The sequence below is a fragment of the Microtus oregoni genome, unplaced genomic scaffold (assembly GCF_018167655.1).
Source record: "Microtus oregoni isolate MIOR12 unplaced genomic scaffold, Mior012 000012F_ref0000307, whole genome shotgun sequence".
NCBI lineage: Eukaryota > Metazoa > Chordata > Mammalia > Rodentia > Cricetidae > Microtus > Microtus oregoni.
Genome location: NW_024543071.1, coordinates 22,314,241 through 22,333,620, shown reverse-complemented (window position 1 = coordinate 22,333,620; position 19,380 = coordinate 22,314,241). Strand labels below are relative to the sequence as shown.

The window sequence follows — 19,380 nt, the reverse complement described above, 5'->3', positions numbered from 1 at the left end:
AATTAGTTGTATGCATTGTTTAAGCTGGGGTAGAGGACTTGTTGAAAGCGAAAGCCCGCCAGGCTCTACTCCCATGGTGTGTGAGACTTTAGACACTTATTTCTCATCACTATGAGCCATAAGTCTCTCTAATATGTCATGAAAAAGTTCTATCCAATGTTTGGTGATGTCCTCCTCTCCAACCCCCCCCCACCGGACACACACACAAACACTTCCAACACAAACATCTGGGACCTATAACAGCTAAAGTCAACTGTCGTTGCTATTCAAAGATCCCTCTGGCTAGCTGGTTTCCAAATAGGCCTTGTGAAGTTTGTCCCATGACAGCTCACATAGGCAACTGTTAAATGCCTTAGCAAACCTGCTTTTGATGGTGGTTGCAGTGCCTCTGTCATCTCTCTGAGTTTAATTAAAGACGAATCGGAATGTTATAGTCCTCACTAACTAGTAACACGAGTGGGCAGCTTATGGTATGATTAGCATTAACAATGTTTGCTCTTTTTTTTTTTTTGAGACATTGTCTCACACAGCCCAATGTGTCCTTGAATGTTCTATGCAGTCAAAGATGACCTTGAAGTCCTGGTCCTTTTGCATTCACTACCCAAGGACCAGGACTGGCTGCATTTCTTTTATTGTTAGTCCTTGTATCTGCGACAGTCAAAATATTAGGTCTCCGAGACACTTCCATTTCACTTGTCTTGTGATCTAAGCTGCTGTAACCAATGCTTTGCTCCACACCTTCATTCGATTTATCTGGCTCTGTCTTAATTCTCCTTACCTGTGTTCTCTTTCTGATTCTGTAGCAGATCTCCTTACTGCTTCCCCTGTTCCTAACAGTCAGGAAGGTAAACACCGTTTGAACCTGGTATTTTAACTGCATGGATGTCTGCATTATGTCCCTACTGTCTTGAGTCTGGTTAGCATGAAGCTGTGGCACTTCTGTGCATAGCAATGCAGTGAAATTGTTGCTCTCTTGGTAAGCTGCATGGCCCTAATTTGCTATAAGGATATTTTGCTCTAAGCATTTGTGGTCCAAAAAGAGGGTAAATCTAGAATGAGATACTAGCTCTCCTATTTTTCACTTTAAAAGAGTACAATCATAATATACTTTTCAGACTTTTACACTTGTTCTAAATAGAGATGTGAAATATGGCAAAAATCTAAGCTTATCTACTATGCTTAGACATATTTGCATTCTTGGGGCTGGAGAGATGGCTCAGTGGTTAAGAACATTGGCTGATCTTCCAAAGGACCCAGGTTCAATTCCACCCACATGGTAGCGCAGAGCTGTCTGTAGCTTAATTCTATGGAATCCGACATCCTCATACAGGTATACATGCAGGCAAAACACTAATGCACTAAAAATAAATAAATTTGAAAAATATTTGCATTCTTAAGATTATAACTTAAAAGCAACAATCATGAAAACTTTACTTTCCAATTAATTTAATTTGGGGAAGCTTTGTATCATGCATAACATAAGTCTTCTCCCATGAATATTGGCTTTGACATTTCAAGAAGCAAATAGCTTCATTTCGGAGGAAGGCTGGATCATGAATGTGCCACCTAGAAATGATTCAGCCTCTAGCTCCTCCTGAGACCTACAAATGCCCTCAGGTTCTTGACACAGGATACAACCAGCTGTGCAAGATGAGCCTTTTCACTCAGATGATGTCTGAATGGTACCAAAACTACCGGTGAATGAGCCTATAAAACGGAAGCTAAATATATAACCCAAGTTTCAAGATTGTGCTTCAAGCTATCGTTTTAGTAGCACATAGCCAGCCCCTCAGTCTTGGAAGTACATGCAGGTGGCTGGACACCCTCTCACAGAGCCCTGAAGGACACATTCAGTTCTTTTTCACTGAGGCCTAATAACTCACTTCTAGACAATATTCTGGAAGACAAACCTGAAAACAAAGCGTGTGCTGACAAGCTTCAGTTTGAGTACAATGAAGAAATCCCCAAGAGGATAAAGAAAGCGGATAACTCTTCTTGCAGTAAGGGAAAGGTAGGAGACGGCTCTTCTTCATGGGTTCTTGAACCGTGGTAGTCTGTCCCTTTCTTCTGGGACTCCACTCCTCACATGCCAAACACCGTGTCGTGATGTTGTGAGACACCTGCCTGCCACTTGTCACTATCTCCCTCGGTCAGTGCCTACTGGAGGTATATGTGTGGCAGGCACTAGAGTGGGCAGGGGATGGATGACTTAGTGGTAGAGACAGACCTGGAAATCATGTTTGGAGAGAAGTAAAAAGCAGAGTGATCCCATTGTATTGTCGGTCAGATCAAGGGCAGACTGTCATGAAAGACGCTGTTTAAGAATGAAGTTTTGCCCAGCAGGGCATTCAGGCTAAGAGGACAACTTGGTTATTCAAGAAATTGTGGAAGGTTCTTAAGTCATTTACACCAAGAAAATAAAAGGAAGCAGATTATGAAGAGTTAGCAAGATAACATGAGGCACCCAGGCCTCGTCCTCAGGTGCCTCATCGCCTATAGACACTGAAAAAAATCCTTTCAGACAGCCGCGGTGTCAGAAAACTGGGCCAAGACCTGTAAATCATCAATCTTTTATTAATTTAAGAAATGTTCATAGACTATGTATATATAAGATAATGGCTTCTTCCTGAAGACATAGGAGATGAAGTAGACACACTCCTTTCTCTCAGAAAGGTGCTGGCGTATGAATGTGAAGAAATACTGAGTACCAGGAAGCAGGTTAGCAACATGGCAGACTACAGAGAAAGTGCTTTGGGGATCCGGAAGAAGGGAACTCTACCTTCTGGTTAAATGGTGTCATTTTCCCTTGAAAGGTGTATGACATGGAACTGGGAGAGGAGTTTTACCTCCCTCAGAACAAAAAGGAAAGCAGGCAGATTGCACCGGAGCTCTCTGACCTCATCATCTACTGCCAGGCAGTAAAATTTCCCGGTAAGAGTAGTCAATATCGTCTCTAACATTTAAAGTACTAAAGGTTAAAAGTGCACTGCTTGTCTAATGGGGCATTATGAATACTGAACTGTGTGACTGAAATAAATAATTCCCATAGATGATCTCTGACTTTTCATAATAATTCCCCAAGGTTAGTGGATTTCCACTTGTATTTTTCAAATTATTTGTTTATCTTATACTCAAGGGGTGTTTTGTCTGTGTGGGTATGTATGCATCTTGTGTGTGCCCGGTACCTTCAGACACCAGAAAAGGGCATTGGACCCTTTGGAACTGGAGTTATGGACATCTGTGAGCCACCATACAGATGTTGGGAACTGAACTCAGATCTTGTACAAGAACAGGAAGTGTTCACTGGCGAGCCAGCATCCCAGCTTCCTCTCACACATTTCTGAATAAAACAAATTCTCAGAAACAAGTAATTTCGCCAAGATTTCAGAGCATACTTGCAAAGAGTCTTATTTGAAAACTTCACACTTTAGCAAAGAAAGAAATTTTGCAGCTGATGTACTTAAAAAAAAAAAATGTAGCGCTCAGATACTCAGGTCTCCAGTCCAGTTCCGTTCAGGGCAGACGCCGTCCCTCCATCATTCCCTTGCCAGTCACTGTGTTTGGGAAGGGCAGCAAAAGCAAACTAGCACCAGAGACTTCCAGACTCAAGTTCAGTCTGAGATTTCTTCAGAATCCCCAGCAGAAGTGTTACTGTTTCCCACTGAGTTATTTTCCCAAACCTTAACCAACTCCTGTGACTGAAGGGCTGCAGTCTGAATGTCTGGTACTGGGAGGATCGCCACAAGTTCAAGGCTAGCCTGGGCTTTGTAGTCCCACACCTAAACTGTGGAGTTGAGGTTCTGCCCAAACCAACTGAAAGAAGTTGTGGGAAAGGAGGAAGTTTTCCCACTTGGCCATTTCTAGACACACAAAGAACTCAATGTGATGAACTGCTTCCAAAATGTATTCAGCTGGGCAGTGGTGGTGCACACCTTTAATCCCAGCACTCTGGAGGCAAAGGTAGGCCCATCTCTGTGAGTTCAAGGTCAGACTGGTTAACAGAGTGAGTTCCAGGACAGATAGGGCTGTTACACTGAGAAACCCTGTCTAAGAAAGAAAGAAAGAGAAAAGGTGTACTCATCATTTAGTAATGATAGGTCTATAAATCTAAAGCCTGTCTCCAAAGTCCTTCCCTAAACAACATCTACTCTGCCTTTCTCATCAGAGTGTATTATCAGTGTGTTATCAACCCAATCTTGTGTCCCACAAATGGAGACCAAGAGGGGAAAAATTAAGTTTAAGTAAAAAGGTAGAAGTCAGCAAATAATAATCTCATACAAAACAAATAAAAAAAAAAACTCTGGTGCCCAAGATTCTGAGAAGAGAAAAGTGCTAGGATCGGAGGGTTGTCTGAATGTCGGGATATGGCTCATATAAAGTTGGCCTGGACAGAGGAGTCAAAATGCCAACCCTCATGTTTTCAAGATGTGCTGAAATCAGGTCCTGGCAAGCATCACTTCTCACATTGCACATGGCAAAGGGGCCAGAGATAGTCAGCTGCTGTCTTATACAATACTGGAGATGTAGATCTTAAGATAATAGTGCCCATCTTATACACCATAAGAAAAAGATCATAGAATTTTCTTAATTTTAAGTTTTCTTCTAGAAACTATAAAACTTTTGGCAGTTACTACTGCTCATTGGCTAGTAAATCCTGTTGAAGTAGATATAAATGAATATGCAGCAAATATTTCAAAACATACAAGAAGGTAACATTTAAATTTAGCTTTATGTGTTTGGAGAGATGGCTCAGCGATAAGAGCACTTGCTCGTCTTACAGGTTTGGGTCCCACAACTCACATTAGATGGCTCACAACCACCTCTTATTCCAGTTCAGGAGATCCAGTGCCTTCTTCTGGCCTCTTTGAGTTCCAGACATTCACATGTTGCACATACCCACAAGTAGGCACACGTACATGCACCTAATTTTTTTTTAAACGTTTTAGTTCCACAGGGCATAGTTTATATCATATGATTAAGTATGCTATGGTCATACTTAATTCCAGTAAAGATGATTTCATTACAGAGGAAGAAAGTTAACCTGTCAGCATCAGATCATGTATGAAAGCCATATTGTTCAAGAATCCAACACAAGCCTGTAATCCTAGCACTCAGGTGGCAGAGCCAAGGGAATTGCCACAGTTTGAAGTCAGTGTGGTCTAATGTAGTAAATCCAGGCCAGCCTGAACTATATAGAGTGAGCCCCTGTCTCAAAAAAATCACTATTGCTTCATGTTTCATTCTTTATAAATACAGGTAACACTAGAAATACAGAAACAATTCAACTGGCTTTGTCTTTTCTCAAGTATTGAGGAAACCAGGAGCACAAATTCCCATAGATATTTCAATTCAGTGGGAAAGATAAAGTTATAACAGGTAGAGAACTGTGATAGTGTTAGGGGGTCATTTGGCCAACTCCTGACTTGAAGTACAGGATGAGCTTGTAGTTGTTTTTTGTCTGTCTGTTTGTTTGTGTGTTTTTTATATAGCTTTGACTATTCTCTAAGTAGACCAGGCTGGCCTTGAACTCACAGAGATCCACCTGCCTCTGCCTCCCGAGTGCTGGGATTAAAGGAATGCACCACCACGCCAGGCTATTGTTTCTGGCATATTGTTTTTAAAACATTTACAAAGCACCTATTATCTTCTTAAGATTTTATTTTTATTATTTTGGGCTGTGTGTGTGTGTGTGTGTGTGTGTGTGTGTGTGTGGTGTGTGTGCACTTGAATGTTAATGCTTCACACATGCCCCAAGAGATGAGAAGAGGGTCTCAGATCCTCAGAGCTGGCATCACAAGCTATTGTGGACCACCCTATATGGGTACTGGGTACTGAACTCAGGTCCTCTGCAAGAGCAGCAGGTGCTCCTCGCCAGTGAGCCATTCCTCCGACCTGACACAGCACACAGACTGTATGTGCTGTTTGTTAGCAACTGAAGTTTCTCTCCCTTGTCTATAATTTTAATCTCCTTTCTCAGACTAACTAAAACTATGTCCTTCAAGTCACTGATACAATAACTTCTAAAAAGTAACTGTTATTATAAATTTTTCCGATGTACAGGAGAAAATTATAAAATGTTTTTGTTACCTTGCTGGTTTTGTGTTTGATGAGTTAATGTTACCTTATCAGTTTCAGTGAATCTCACTTTTCAGCATTTTCTAATCTGGTCCCAGGAGCACAGACTGTAGTCCACCTGCTTCTGAGGCTGAGGCAGGATTATGAATTGGAAGCTTATCTACAGAATGATTTCAAGACCATCCAAGGCAACTTAAAATGACCCTTTCTCAAACTTTTTTTTAAAGTGGGATTATTAGCCCAGTAAACTTTTCTGGTGTTTGTAAAGACTCAAGATTCAATCCCCTGTGCTAAAAATTCAGACGGACAGACACACACACCCCACAAAACCTACTGAGTGCAGGGTGACCCAAACCTTGGTGACCTACCAAGGCAGTGGTGGTGCACACCTTTAATCCCAGCATGCAGGAGACAGACACAAATGGATGTCTGTGAGTTCCAGGCCGGCCTGGTCTACAAAGCAAGTTCCAAAACAGCCACAACTGTTGCACAGAGAAACCGTGTCTCAAAAAACAAAACAACAACAAAAAATAGGGTAAAATAACTTTTGCGCAGTTGTGAACTTATTCATTGGCCCAGCAAGAAGCAGAGCTTGGGTGTCTCAATTCCCAGAGATGTGGTCTTTCTTGGGATCAAGGAAATAATTGAGGCTTCGTGTTTTATATCTGCATAGGATTTATTTCTCAGTTACATTTAATCCTTACATCACATCTACATGCCTTTTCCTCCTCCTTCTAATAGGAAAAGGGCAGAGGGAGGCATGGTATTTTCTCACGTTACTCACCTTCCCAATTTTTGGATAGTTCCCAGCAAGCCCTCCTGTATACCCAACTCTCATCAGACATACTCTGTGGCTTTATCATTCCCTGGCCTTTTGCTTAGACAGAATATACTCAAACTGAGGATGCAGCTCAGTGGTTGACTTCTTGCCAGCATTCGCAAGGCCCTGAACCAACCAGTATCATAAAGAATAAATAAGAATGCTCTCAGTTCGGCCAATCCTCTCTAATCCCCTTTACGAATTCCCAAATTCCAGGACCAAGAGTCTCTATGAAGAATCTGAGAGTCTTCAGCCCATCTTGGTGCCTTCTTTTGCAGGCCTCTGCATGTAGTTATTGGCATGTGTTTGTGTCCCTGCCTAGTCTCTAATTATTTCTGATGGCAAATATCCCCAGTACTTACCAAGTTGTGTGTTTGTGTGTGTGTATGTGCAGAGAAAATTATTAGGCAAGGTTTATCATGGCTCTTATCTGTGGTTTTGGCCAACACCAATATCCTCTCTGTGCCTTAGTTTTTTGAATCCATTGTCTGTACTCCTCCCCTCCCCCTGGTTTTATTGAAAATAGATTATTTTCTCATCAGTATATCCTGGTTACAGTTTTCCTCCCTCCATTCCTCCCAGATTCCCATCCCCCAAATTCCAGACCCACTCCCTTTCTGTCTCTCATTAGAAAAGAACAGGCTTCTAGGAGATAGCAACAGAACGACAATAAAATACAATAAGATAAAGCAAGAGCTGTCACATCAAAGTTGGCTCATAAAACCAACAGAAGGAAAAGAGCCCAAGAAGGTATAAGAATCAGAGTCCCACTTGTTCACACACTCAAGAGTCCCTTAAAAAACACTAAACTGAAAACCAGAGCGTATAGGCAGAGGGCCTGTTGCAGACCTGACAAGCCCTCTGCTTGCCGCTTCCGTCTGTTAGTTCCTATGACCTTTGCTCAGCTGATTTAAAGAGCCTTGTTCTTCCTGTGCCCTCCATCCCCTCAGGCTCCTCTGACGATGGCTGAATATTGCAGAATATCATTAGGGATCATTTCATTGCTTCTTTTTTTTTTAGCCGATAGACTTTTGTTTACCCTTTGTCTCTGGGCTATCTGGTCCCTGGTTCTTGGCCACCCCAACAGCATTGGATCTGATCGTCTGCTGGTGTTCTTTGAAGGGTCACCATTTTCTGAAGAAGCCCTCCAAACTGTGCAGCATAAAGAGTCACTCTCCAACCGTGTAGCCATGAGCAATAGGGGTGATTCTGTGTCAGCTGGCTTCCTTGGAGCCTGTAAGTTATTCTTCTTATGCTAGAGCTGGGTCTGTGGTGTGCACTCATTTTTCTCCTTTAGCAAATATATACTAAGTTCCTGCTGTGCGCCGGGCACCATGCCTGACATAAACGGTCCAGGGAGTGATTGGACCAGAAATGAGAAAGAAAAGATATGAAACATCATCATCATATTATCTTTCCCACGGAACCCTCAGACCTGCCCTGGGAGTAAATTCCTATAATCCCACCCATTTTTTTTTTAAGATACAGAAAAACAGAAGATTTGGTCAAAGATTATGCCAGAAGGATTTTTTTTTTTTTTTTTTTTTTTTTTTTTTTTTTTTTTTTGGTTTTTCGAGACAGGGTTTCTCTGTGGCTTTGGAGCCTGTCCTGGAACTAGCTCTGTAGACCAGGCTGGTCTCGAACTCACAGAGATCCGCCTACCTCTGCCTCCCGAGTGCTGGGATTAAAGGCGTGCGCCACCATCGCCCGGCTTCAGAAGGATTTTTAAAATTATTTCTTTCATTTTTTGAGACTATAATTACATCATTTTCTCCTTTGCTTTTCTCCCTCCAAACCATCCTGCTTTGCCCTCCTTTCTCTCTTCCAAACTTATGGCCTGTTTTTTTCATTAATTGTTGGTGTGTGTGTGTGTGTGTGTGTGTGTGTGTATGTGTGTGTGCATATGTATGTGTATGCATGCATACATGTATATTCCTAAATGTAGTACAACCTGCTCAGTCTTATAATGTTACTTTTCTATATGTTTTGGGGATGACCATTTAGTATCAGACAACCAGTTGGTGTGCTCTTCCCTGGGAATGAATATTTTTCCCTCTTTCAGCATTCCTTAATTGGCCATTACAGAAAACCACAACCAATCAGAAGGCAGAATTGTGGAGCCCAGTCCCAAAGGATATAGCTATAAAACAATTCCTGCACCTAAGGCTTAGGAATCATTGTGGAAGAGGAGCTGGGGCTGGAGCTGGAGAGATGGCTCAGTGGTTAAGATCACTGACTGCTCTTCCAAAGGACCTAAATTCAATTCCCAGCAACCACATGGCAGCTCACAGCTGAATAATTCCAGTTCCAGGGGACCCAACACCCATGGCAAAACACCAATGCACATAAAATAATAAATTAATTTTTAAAAAGCTACAGAAGAGGGGCAGAAAGATACTAAGCCAGAGGACCCGAGAGTTTGCTATGAAACTGTGTTTCCTAGGAATGTCAGAAGCTACACCCATAAAGTCTCATCAGCATGAACTGATCAAAGACAGCAGCAATAAGCATGCTAATATGAATGGGGGAAAGCCCACAAGGCCTCAACAAAGGATACAGAAGGCTCATAATGTCGACAGTATTACTCCCTGGCTCATACTCATTCTTTCATCTCCCCAAGTTAAGTTGTTAGCCTCTAGGAATTAAATTTTAACTGTAGCATTTTCTGTATGTGTAATTTTAAAACTCTTTCAGGCACGCAGTTTATTAGGCGTGTGTGTGTGTGTGTGTGTGTGTGTGTGTGTGTGGTTGTATGTGTGCTGTAATTTAGGGATTATTCTTTAATAACCACACAATGTTGGTTGCATCTGTCTAGAGATTAAATAAACTTTGCTCTAATTGCCTACAATACTGTTATCAGCCATGTTGAAGTGTAATGGGTCTTCTGTGCTGTGGAACAGGGGACTAGTAGGACTTCAATATAAACATTAATGAGGATGGAAAATGTGGGGCTCTCTTGCCTGTGGCTTTTGGCTTATTTGTTTTCTTTTTATGAGAACAGGCCTGTCAACTCTAAATTCATCTGGCTCTAGCAGAGGGAAAGAAAGAAAAAGCAGGAAGTCCATTTTTGGCAACAATCCTGGCAGAATGAGCCCAGGGGAGACAGCATCATTTACCAGAACATGTGGAAAAAGTAAACTCACCTTCTCTCGGTGTCTTCGCTTGGTCTTGCATGCTGGGTGACTCAGATACTTTGCTGTCTAACTTCCCTTGAATTTTGAAATTCACTTTTATTTTCATAGATGTTTACACTATCCAAGTACAGCATAAATATCTTCTGGTTGTTAATTTATCCTTTTAACTCACTAAAAATAGCATTTTTTTTAAACTGAAGACCGTCTCACATTGTTTGCTTCAAAAATAAAACTGGAAGCACCTTCCACCGTTCAAACGGTTCCTGTAACCGTGCCATTTATCCACAAGATACATCATTTTATTTCTAATTACCTTTTATTGCAAAAGTAATAAATTCCCCCTAGTTAAAAGCCCCGCTGATGCATAAGATGATTAAAGTTCCTGTCTATTATCAGTGCCCTAATGCTGTTTCTCAGAGTTGAACACTGGGATGTTCATTACAATTTATTTGAAAAAATAAAATTCTTTTAAAGAAAATCCGAACAGGATGCAATCCAACAGAGTTGTGTAACTTTTTGCTTGCTCTCAGATGTTGCACACCTGTCTGCACATTTTCCCGCCTTATCTCCTTCTGTGCCTGGGTGCTACTTCTTTTTTAAGAATACTTATCTATGTCACTGATAGAATATCTGTTTTGCTTAGGGGCTTTGTTTTCTTGTGGGTTTTATACAGTTACACACAGACTTTGTGTTTGTAAAGATTACCCACAGAGAAGTGATATACTGAGGCAAAAGGACTTCCAGAAGTCCAATTTAAGTTGGTGTTGCTGTCTTTATGTTATTACTTGTTTCATTTGTTTATTTATTTAATACTTTCTTACTTACTTATTGGTGCTGGCAATTAAATCCAGATCCTTGTACATGCTAGGTGTGAGCCCTACCACTGAGTCACACCCCATCTTGCTACCCTCATTTTAAAACTCAATAACCACCATGTTCAAGGCAGCAAACTAACTCACAAGTAAAATTTAAGGTGTAATCTGCTCTGTTTCTTTGTTGCATCTGTGCATTTGGTGTGCTGTTGAGATTCCTCTTTCTAAAATCTTTGAGGTTTTTGACATTAATCAGAGGCTGATCTTTTCGGGGGGTCTAGGTTCCTTTGAAGGAATTCGACAAACCTGGGAGGAATCTTCTCCACTCAGCCCAAGCACGTCCCTCAGCGCTATCATTAGAACTCCCAAATGCTATCATATCTCATCACTGAATGAAAATGCCGCCAAACGTCTGTGTCGCAGGTATTCTCAGAAACTGATCCAGCACACAGCTTGCCAGCTGCTGAGGACCTACCCCGCGGCGACCCGAATCGACTCATCCAATCCCAACCCCATCATGTTTTGGCTCCACGGCATACAGCTTGTAGCCCTCAACTACCAGACGGATGGTAAGGGACCTGTGTCCTCACCTCTCTCTTCATCTTCTCATGTTCAGCAAACACAATCCCATAAACATCTGTTTTCTCGAGATCGAGTCCCAGACTGGGGCACACATCTGTGGGGGAGGAAGACAAAGGATGGGAAATAGGAAGTTGATAGGGCTTGAGCCCCTGATGTTTCGGAGTTGATCTGATAGAGAAGTGGGCGGTGACTCTTTTTAAAGGGCACCTTTTAAACTCAAACTGCTCCTGATTGACCTATAGCCAGCTGAAATTTAAAGCTTTACGAGGGCAGGAATTTCCTACCATCGCTTAATTAACCCCTTGTTCCAGCAATGCAGAAAGAAGCTCTGTGATTAGGGTGGCGCCGTACCTCTTTCAAATTCCAGCACTCCAGAAGCTGAGGGGCAAAGCTGCCACGCCCAAGGATGGCGACATAGAGAGCTTGTCTCAAAGAAAAACGTAGTAGATTCAGATGCTTGGTTCCAAGGCTGCCGAGAGCCTTGCAGTGATTAAGTTCAGGATCTCTGCGAGTCTGGGGAATAAGACATTTTGTTTGCATGTGGTGCTGAAAGAAAATGAGTGATGTTTCCTAGAAACTCGTGCGAAGTCTAGCCTTTCCTTTGACCAGCGGAGGTGCCAGCAGCCCCACGGCTCATCTCACGTGACCCAAATCTGAACCTGTGCTGACCCAGAAACCACAGTGTGGCCTCGCCTGGAGCTGAGATCAGACCACAGCTCTTAGCTCCGGGTTAGCGAGGTGCCTGTCTCTGGTGTCAGACACCAGAGACACCAGCTTACCAATATTCGCCATGCTTTATTTCACCCTCAATCGTATTTACCGTTTCCAGCTGAGCGTAGCTAGGACGGTGTAGAAGCAGCAGCAACTCAAAAAGCTCCTAGCACAGGAAAAGCGCGGCTCAAATGTTCACTCTCCTTAAGGGCATTTGATAAGCTGTAAAAGCAGGATGATTTGGACTCACAAATGGAAATAATGGCAAAATACTTTCAGAGTCGTAAAAGTTTTCTTTTTCTTTTCTTCTCTGTCGCTAGTGGCCTGAGCTTCACCTCCTTGGCTCTGTCTGTAGCCCTGGGTCCAGGGTTTCCTGGGCTATTATGCTACTTAAGTTTTTACATGCACTGAAAAAGCTAGCAGAAAGCTTTCCTTAAGGAAATGTACGAACGCCTGGCTTGGGACGTGCCCTGCTCCTGAAGTGCCAGGACTGGCGCAGACATGCTGGCTCCAAGGATGGCAAAGGGCACCCTGGCTAAAGGGAACATAAGAAGCTGCCACTCTTGAGCACACACCAGTTCCCAACGCAAACTGAACCTGAGTGCCTTCCACTCCCCTCTGCAGACTCCAGTCTCCCCAGATCAAGCAGGGAGCACCTGTTGGGGCTGCCCCACTCAAGGGACGCAGATGACTGCTGCGTGGCCATCCGCAAGGTTCTCTGCACAGCCTGGCAGCCAAGGAGGAGTGCTCTCCTCTGATCCCTCTCGGTTCAGTTCACATGCACTGCTGTTGTACACGGCACTAGCCACGTGCAGCATCTACGGGTCCCTTTGTAAGACAGGCCTTCATTCATGCGATCGGGACTGAAGTCTCATTCAACACTTTGTACACAGTAGATGATCAATAAATATGAGTTGCTGTGAGCTGAAGCAGTCTGTCCTGGTCAGCCTCACTGCAATCTGAACCTATGGGTCTGGGGGTTTTTGTTTGTTTGTTTGTTTTTTGACCCAGATCTGTTACTTTTCATGTTGACACTTTAGTTAATCCCCACTGTGACAAAAATACCTGACAAGAAGCCACTTAAAGAAAAAAAAAAAATGGGGGTTCCCAGCACCCACGTGGCAGCTCACACCTGTCTGTAATTCCAGTTCCATATCGTCTGAGTCCCTCACACAGCCCGCATACATGCAGGCAAAATACCAGTGTACATAAAATAAAAGTAAATAAATTATAAAAAAGAGCGAAAGAGAAAGAAAGAAGGAAAGAAAGGTGTCTTATTTAGTGTTTCTTTTGCTGTGAAGAGACACCATGACCATAGCAACCCTTATAAAGGAAAGCATTTAATTGAGATGGTAGCTTACAGTTTCAAACACTAACTTGACATCTTCCAGGTACTTCTTTCTCTATGGCTTGAGAATCCAGACAGCTAGGCCATCAATATCAGAACAACTACTTCTCAGTTATTCAAAATAATTCCCAGGTGAAGAAGCTCCTGATCTTCCAAGACTCTTCCTGTGCCCGGCAGCTTCCTTATCTCACTGGGCTCAGTTACTTTGCCATTTTGTAGATGTCAGGGGAGCTTGGTGTCTTCCAGGGGTGTCTATGAAACTAGGACCCTCCGTTCCCAAGCTTCCAGCCCACTGTCAACTCCAAGAAGGTCAGGAGAGATCAGCAGGTCCATGCTCAATCAAAGTGACCATTGAGCCTGCAAACCTAAAGCTCATATGTGAAGCTGTGGTTACTATTGGCAACACTCCACCCAGTTCTTTCCTCTGGGCCAGAATGAATACCACTCCATACACAGATCCCACAAGAATGTAAGCATTGCAACCCCAGTCAGAAGAACTTTCTAAAAGGCGTTTGTTATGCTTTATGGGATTAGATATGCAGTTTTCATAGTGCAGCATCTATCTGCCTACCACAGTGTTTTTAGCATCAGGAGACCATGCAGGTAGTGGTACGTCTGATTTGCCCTCACAGTCATTGATTCAGATGGGCCAATCAGGATGGACTGATTCATGTACTTTCTTGCATTTGGTTACAAACACAGGTTGCCAAAATGCAGATGACCATTAGGCCTCCCCGAGGAGACAATAAGAAGACTAGATTTGAGTTGAGCTCCTCTTCATTTCAAACTGAGAAGATTCACAGAAATCAGTTTTACATATTGTAGTACCAAAGGGGATTTTAGCTTAAAAAAAAAATTAAATAAAAAAAAGGTGCCTTAGGGGTTTTACAAGCTGGAAGTGGCACACTTAATGAGACTTAGGCAGATCCCTGTCTCTGGAATTCTGCCACCCTGAGGCAGAAGCAGACCAGTCTCTATGAGTTTGAGGCCAGCATGGTCTACACAGGTCTACACATGGTCTACATGGTCTTAAAAAGAAAAGTTTTAAAAAGCTAATAGAGCCAGGCAGTGGTGGTGCACACATTTGATCCCAGCACTCAGGAGGCAAAGGCAGGGGGATCTCTGTGAGTTCCAGGCCAGGCTGGTTTACAGAGCTAGTTCTAGGACATCCAGGGCTTTTACACAGAGAAACCTTGTCTTGAAAAGTAAAATAAAATAAAATAAAAGTGATTAAGTTAGACACAGTGCTAGGAAGGTCTGGCTCCAAACCCTGAAGTTAAAGTTGTTAAGTTTGAGCCACTGTTACTGTTGCTAAGAATGTTAATTGGTTATCCTTTATCTAAAATGCTTATGGCCAGAAGTGTTTGAGCTTGAAGTTTTGTGGGTTTGGGGTCCCCCCTTTCAGATTTTTTGAATATATGCAGACAGAGACTGTTTGACTGCACCTGATCATGATGAGATCAGACAGGGATTTTTATACTGTGGTGTCAGATCGGTGCTCATAAAGTTGCATCCGGTTTTGGATTTTGAGATTACGGATGCTGTGTTTCCAAACTGGGTAAATATCCATTTCATAGTTAACCACCTCAGGTGAGCTCGTTTGCCTCACTCCCTCAGCCACCCTAGCTGTGTCTGTTTCATGGTCACAGAGTGGCCAGGGGAGGGACAGCACAGCCTCTTGAAGTCCAGTCACATCAGCCCTGGAAGGAACCTGACAAATGGGTGCTTTGCACCAATTCAACAGATGAGACCAAGGCCCAAGGAGCTTGATGTGCCTAGTACATCTTCTCCAGGAATTCCTGCACATGCTCTTGGCCAACCTCAGATGCGTAGAAAAAATTTATACTCAAGACACCAGAGTAGGGGCCAAGCCTTTGTTGTTCAAACGCACTTAGTGCACTTTTCCTTGATGTCGGCTCATGAAGCAAAGTTCATTCGGCACATGGAAGGAATCTACCAGCGGGAACATTTGTCAGGTGTGTCTCATAAACCTTTTGCTCACTTGGGCCACGTTCATACAGACTGAGCCATCAGATGAGCATGTGAGCGTGGAAGAGTCCAGAAACGGTGCAGTCATTCATCAAAAACTGCGCCAAATAAAATCTGGCGACAAAACACTCAAAATCTTTGTAAGGGTTCCTAAAGTTTATGATTGAGGAGACTGGAAATGATGTGAATCATATGTCACGACTTTTTCATATTTAACTATAAAGAGAGGTTAAAAAGAATTATGGCCTGAAATTACAATTTCAACAAAATACCGTTTTTCTTTCTTGTATCATTAAGATTTTATCTTACTTTTGATTTTCACATTTTATCTTACTTTTGAAATAGCGAGAATTTGCCGTAAAATTATCTGCATGGTTTGGTATTTATAGATGAGAAAATCGAATGATTCTTTCCCAAAATAATGATTTTTGTTCCAAACCAGCATAAAATAAGGGATTCTACGCAAGATGTCTGATGTATGTGATGATATTTTCCTTGTAAAAGGAGTTTTTAAGGGCAGAACCTAGCTTGGCATTGGAACATGGGACATTTCCAGCAACTATGAGGAAAGGGTTTTTCTGGTGGTGGTGAGGTATCATCGTCATCGTCATCACCATCATCATCATCCCTATTACCTGCTGCACCCCTGTACCTCTGGGCCTGCTAACACAAGCTGGAACATAGTTAGCAACCATCAGTTGCTACGGAGTGTGTCTCGGGGTGTCTGTTACTAAAATACCATGACCAAAAGCACGGTGAATAAAAGGGTATGTTTCTGCTTACAGCTCCCAGTTCACACTCCTTCACACCGAGGGAAGTCAGGACAGGAACTCAAGGCAAGAAGTGAAGCAGAGGCAATATGGGAACATGCCTCACTGGCTTGCTTTCCAAGGCTTGCTCAGTCAGCTTTCTTAAACAACTCAGGACCACCTGCCTAGGAGTGGCATGACCCACAGTGGGCTGGGCCTTCCCACGTCACTCATCAAGGAAATAGCCTACAGCGTTGCCTACAGGCAATATGACGGAGACATTTTCTCAGCTGAGATTCCTCTTCCCAAATAACTCCAGCTGTGTCAAGTTGACAAAAACTAGCCAGCCCAGAGCAAATGGCTAATTGTCTCTTCTTCATGAAGTAACGGGTAATCTTGGCCTTGTTTGTTCTGCAGATCTTCCTTTACATTTAAATGCTGCAATGTTTGAGGCAAATGGTGGCTGCGGTTACGTTTTGAAGCCCCCGGTCCTGTGGGATAAAAGTTGCCCCATGTACCAGAAGTTTTCTCCCCTGGAAAGAGACCTGGACAACATGGACCCAGCTATCTATTCTTTAACTGTGAGTACTCCTGTTGCCAGAGCCATGTAACACGTAAGCCTCTGGGAGAAATATGAACTGCTCGTGTTTCAGAGCATGCAGGTTCCCACAATAATTTCTTGTTTCTCAGAAAGCAGTGGCTGAGGTTGGCACACTGTCACAGACTCTGTGTTTCTGAGACAAGCAGGTGGAATTATTCGATTTGATTCCTGCTTTGTCTTAGAAATGGTTGGCAAAACTCTCCAGATTGCTGATTGCTGCCTTCGAATAGTGGACTGCAGGTCATTAGTCACCTCTACTTCCTCAAAAATTTGTTCCCTCTTAGCTAACAGAGAGGGGAGAGAGAGAGAGACCGAGGTTATTTCTTCTCTCCATCTTTAAATCTCATTCCTCACTTCCCAAAGGAAGTATCCTCATGACATTCCAAATCCCCGCGATAACTCTGCTCACACGTTCTCCCATCACCTAACTTACTTTGTCTCTTGCCCTAGGCTGGGAGAGCAGTTGTCTGTTTTGTATTAGACCGTTTTAGTAAGGGTAGAATGTTGGTTTATCTTTCTACCGAAGGCTACTGTAGGTCTCACGGAAACCCGGGAGAATGGTAACTAAGGTGCCTATTAACAGCAAAGTGGTCGCTGTCTGCCAGCCTCTCTCAGCAACAGAGATGTCTACCCTGTCCCCTATCCTAAACTCTCCAGCCCAAGGCTGGACTTCCCTATCCCCAGCTTCTCTGATTCCTATACAACCTAGCTACTTTGGCTACTCGGTCCTTTTGCCCTTTTTGTCTCTTGGCTGCCTCTCCTTGGTTCCCACTCTCCTGGCTCTTGGCTTCTGGCTTTCCCCTCTCCCCTCCCCCTCTCATCCCATGGTCCAGTTCAGTCTACCAGCCATGTTCAGTCTGAACCATTCCCGATGCCTCTGACTGTACTCTCCCTCACATCTACAATAAGACTTCTCCTCAGACCCATACTTAGAGCATTGTACACCCATTTCATCTGTTTCTTTTATTCAGCTATGAATTAATTTTTGTTAGCAGTATTCCATGACTTGCTTCAAAACTATTGAAGAAGATTTTGTAGTTGTAAAATATAATTCTGCAGCATTTAAAATAGAAAATAAATGGCAAACTCCTGTTTGCATGAAATAGGTCTTCTTTCTTCTTGGCATCTAAGAAATGCCATTTCATGTCATTGTTTCTTTTTTATCATATTTCAAACTTTGTCCAGCGAGAGGTTCAGTTCAGGTGAATGATATAAGCACAATAGGATTTTCTAGCCTTCTAGCCACATGATTACCTGATGACAATCTCTGTGTTTGTTCAAGGATTTTTACTAATCACTCACCGTATCCGTTGCAGCGTTCTCTGTGGACAGAAGCTAAGAGAACTGGTGGTTTCTGTGCTTCTCTCCTGTCTCTGTGACCTTGATCCTTTATCGTCCTTATTCAGATCATCTCTGGCCAAAACGTGTGCCCCAGTAACAGCACCGGAAGTTCGTGCATCGAGGTTGACGTCTTGGGCATGCCGCTGGACAGCTGCCATTTCCGCACGAAGCCCATCCACCGAAACACTCTTAACCCCATGTGGAACGAACAGTTTCTCTTCCGGGTTCACTTTGAAGACCTTGTGTTTCTTCGTTTTGCAGTTGTGGAAAACAACAGTTCGGCAATAACAGCTCAGAGAATCATTCCACTCAAAGCTTTAAAACGAGGTAGAGCCTGCGGTGGTCTTGCCCCAAGGAGAGCCAATAGTGCTATTCTCAGGCATTGTTCCCCAAAGAAGTCCACGGCTCCCAGCAGGGGTCCATAATTAAGGCTTCACAATTACTAGAGAAGTGTGAGGAAGGACAGAGAAGCAAAAGTTAGTTGTTTCAAGAGTATCTGTGTGTCATTCCCCAGTCTAATCACTTTAGATAAGCATCCATCGCAAGCTCTATTCCTCTGCCCATGTGTATGGCAATGAGATACACGATTAGCAAATAGACTTCCTCCTAATCCTAATGTTTTAAGATTTCCTGGTTTTCTATTTTTAATGTGTATAGTGCGCACCTTCCTATATTAATAATCATACAGCTCCAGTACAATTTTTACTGTCTGCATATTGCTGCATTTTATATTTATATATGATCTCTTGCTATTAAAATATTTTATAGGGGGCTGGAGAGATGGCTCAATGGTTATGAGCACTGTCTGCTCTTCCAAAGGTCCTGAGTTCAATTCCCAGCAACCACATGATGGCTCACAACCATCTGTAATGAGATCTGGTGCCTTCCTCTGGCATGCGGGCATACATGGAGGCAGAATGTTGTATACATAATAAATAAATCTTTAAAAAAAAAAAAAAAAATATTTTATAATGAAAGGTTTTCTAAAGTGGATATTAACCTTTAGTAAAGCAGAGATAGTAGCTGCTTTGGTGTCAAAACCATCAGGATTCTCTATTTCTTTGTCGTTTGAGTTTAATGATTGCCTATTTGAGTCTAAGTTAGAAAGAGTACTGGACAAGTTGATTATTCATTGACAGTGCAGGAACCTCCCCCAGGGGACAGCTCTCTCTCACAGGAAACGATTTCTGCTGGCTTGCCTGTTACCATCCACTGCCC

At 42.9% G+C, this 19,380-nt stretch overlaps 1 protein-coding gene across 1 annotated transcript in view; it reads left to right on the top strand.

Annotated features, from left to right (window-relative positions):
- The window catches only part of Plce1 (phospholipase C epsilon 1), a 142,496-nt gene that overhangs the window by 110,102 nt on the left and 13,014 nt on the right, over window positions 1-19,380 (top strand). Inside the window, exons 20-26 of the mRNA XM_041661310.1 lie at window positions 804-845; window positions 1,890-2,011; window positions 2,814-2,931; window positions 9,897-10,028; window positions 11,123-11,410; window positions 16,638-16,801; window positions 18,228-18,489. Coding sequence (XP_041517244.1) covers window positions 804-845; window positions 1,890-2,011; window positions 2,814-2,931; window positions 9,897-10,028; window positions 11,123-11,410; window positions 16,638-16,801; window positions 18,228-18,489 — 1,128 coding nt within the window. The remainder of the gene's footprint in view (window positions 1-803; window positions 846-1,889; window positions 2,012-2,813; window positions 2,932-9,896; window positions 10,029-11,122; window positions 11,411-16,637; window positions 16,802-18,227; window positions 18,490-19,380) is intronic.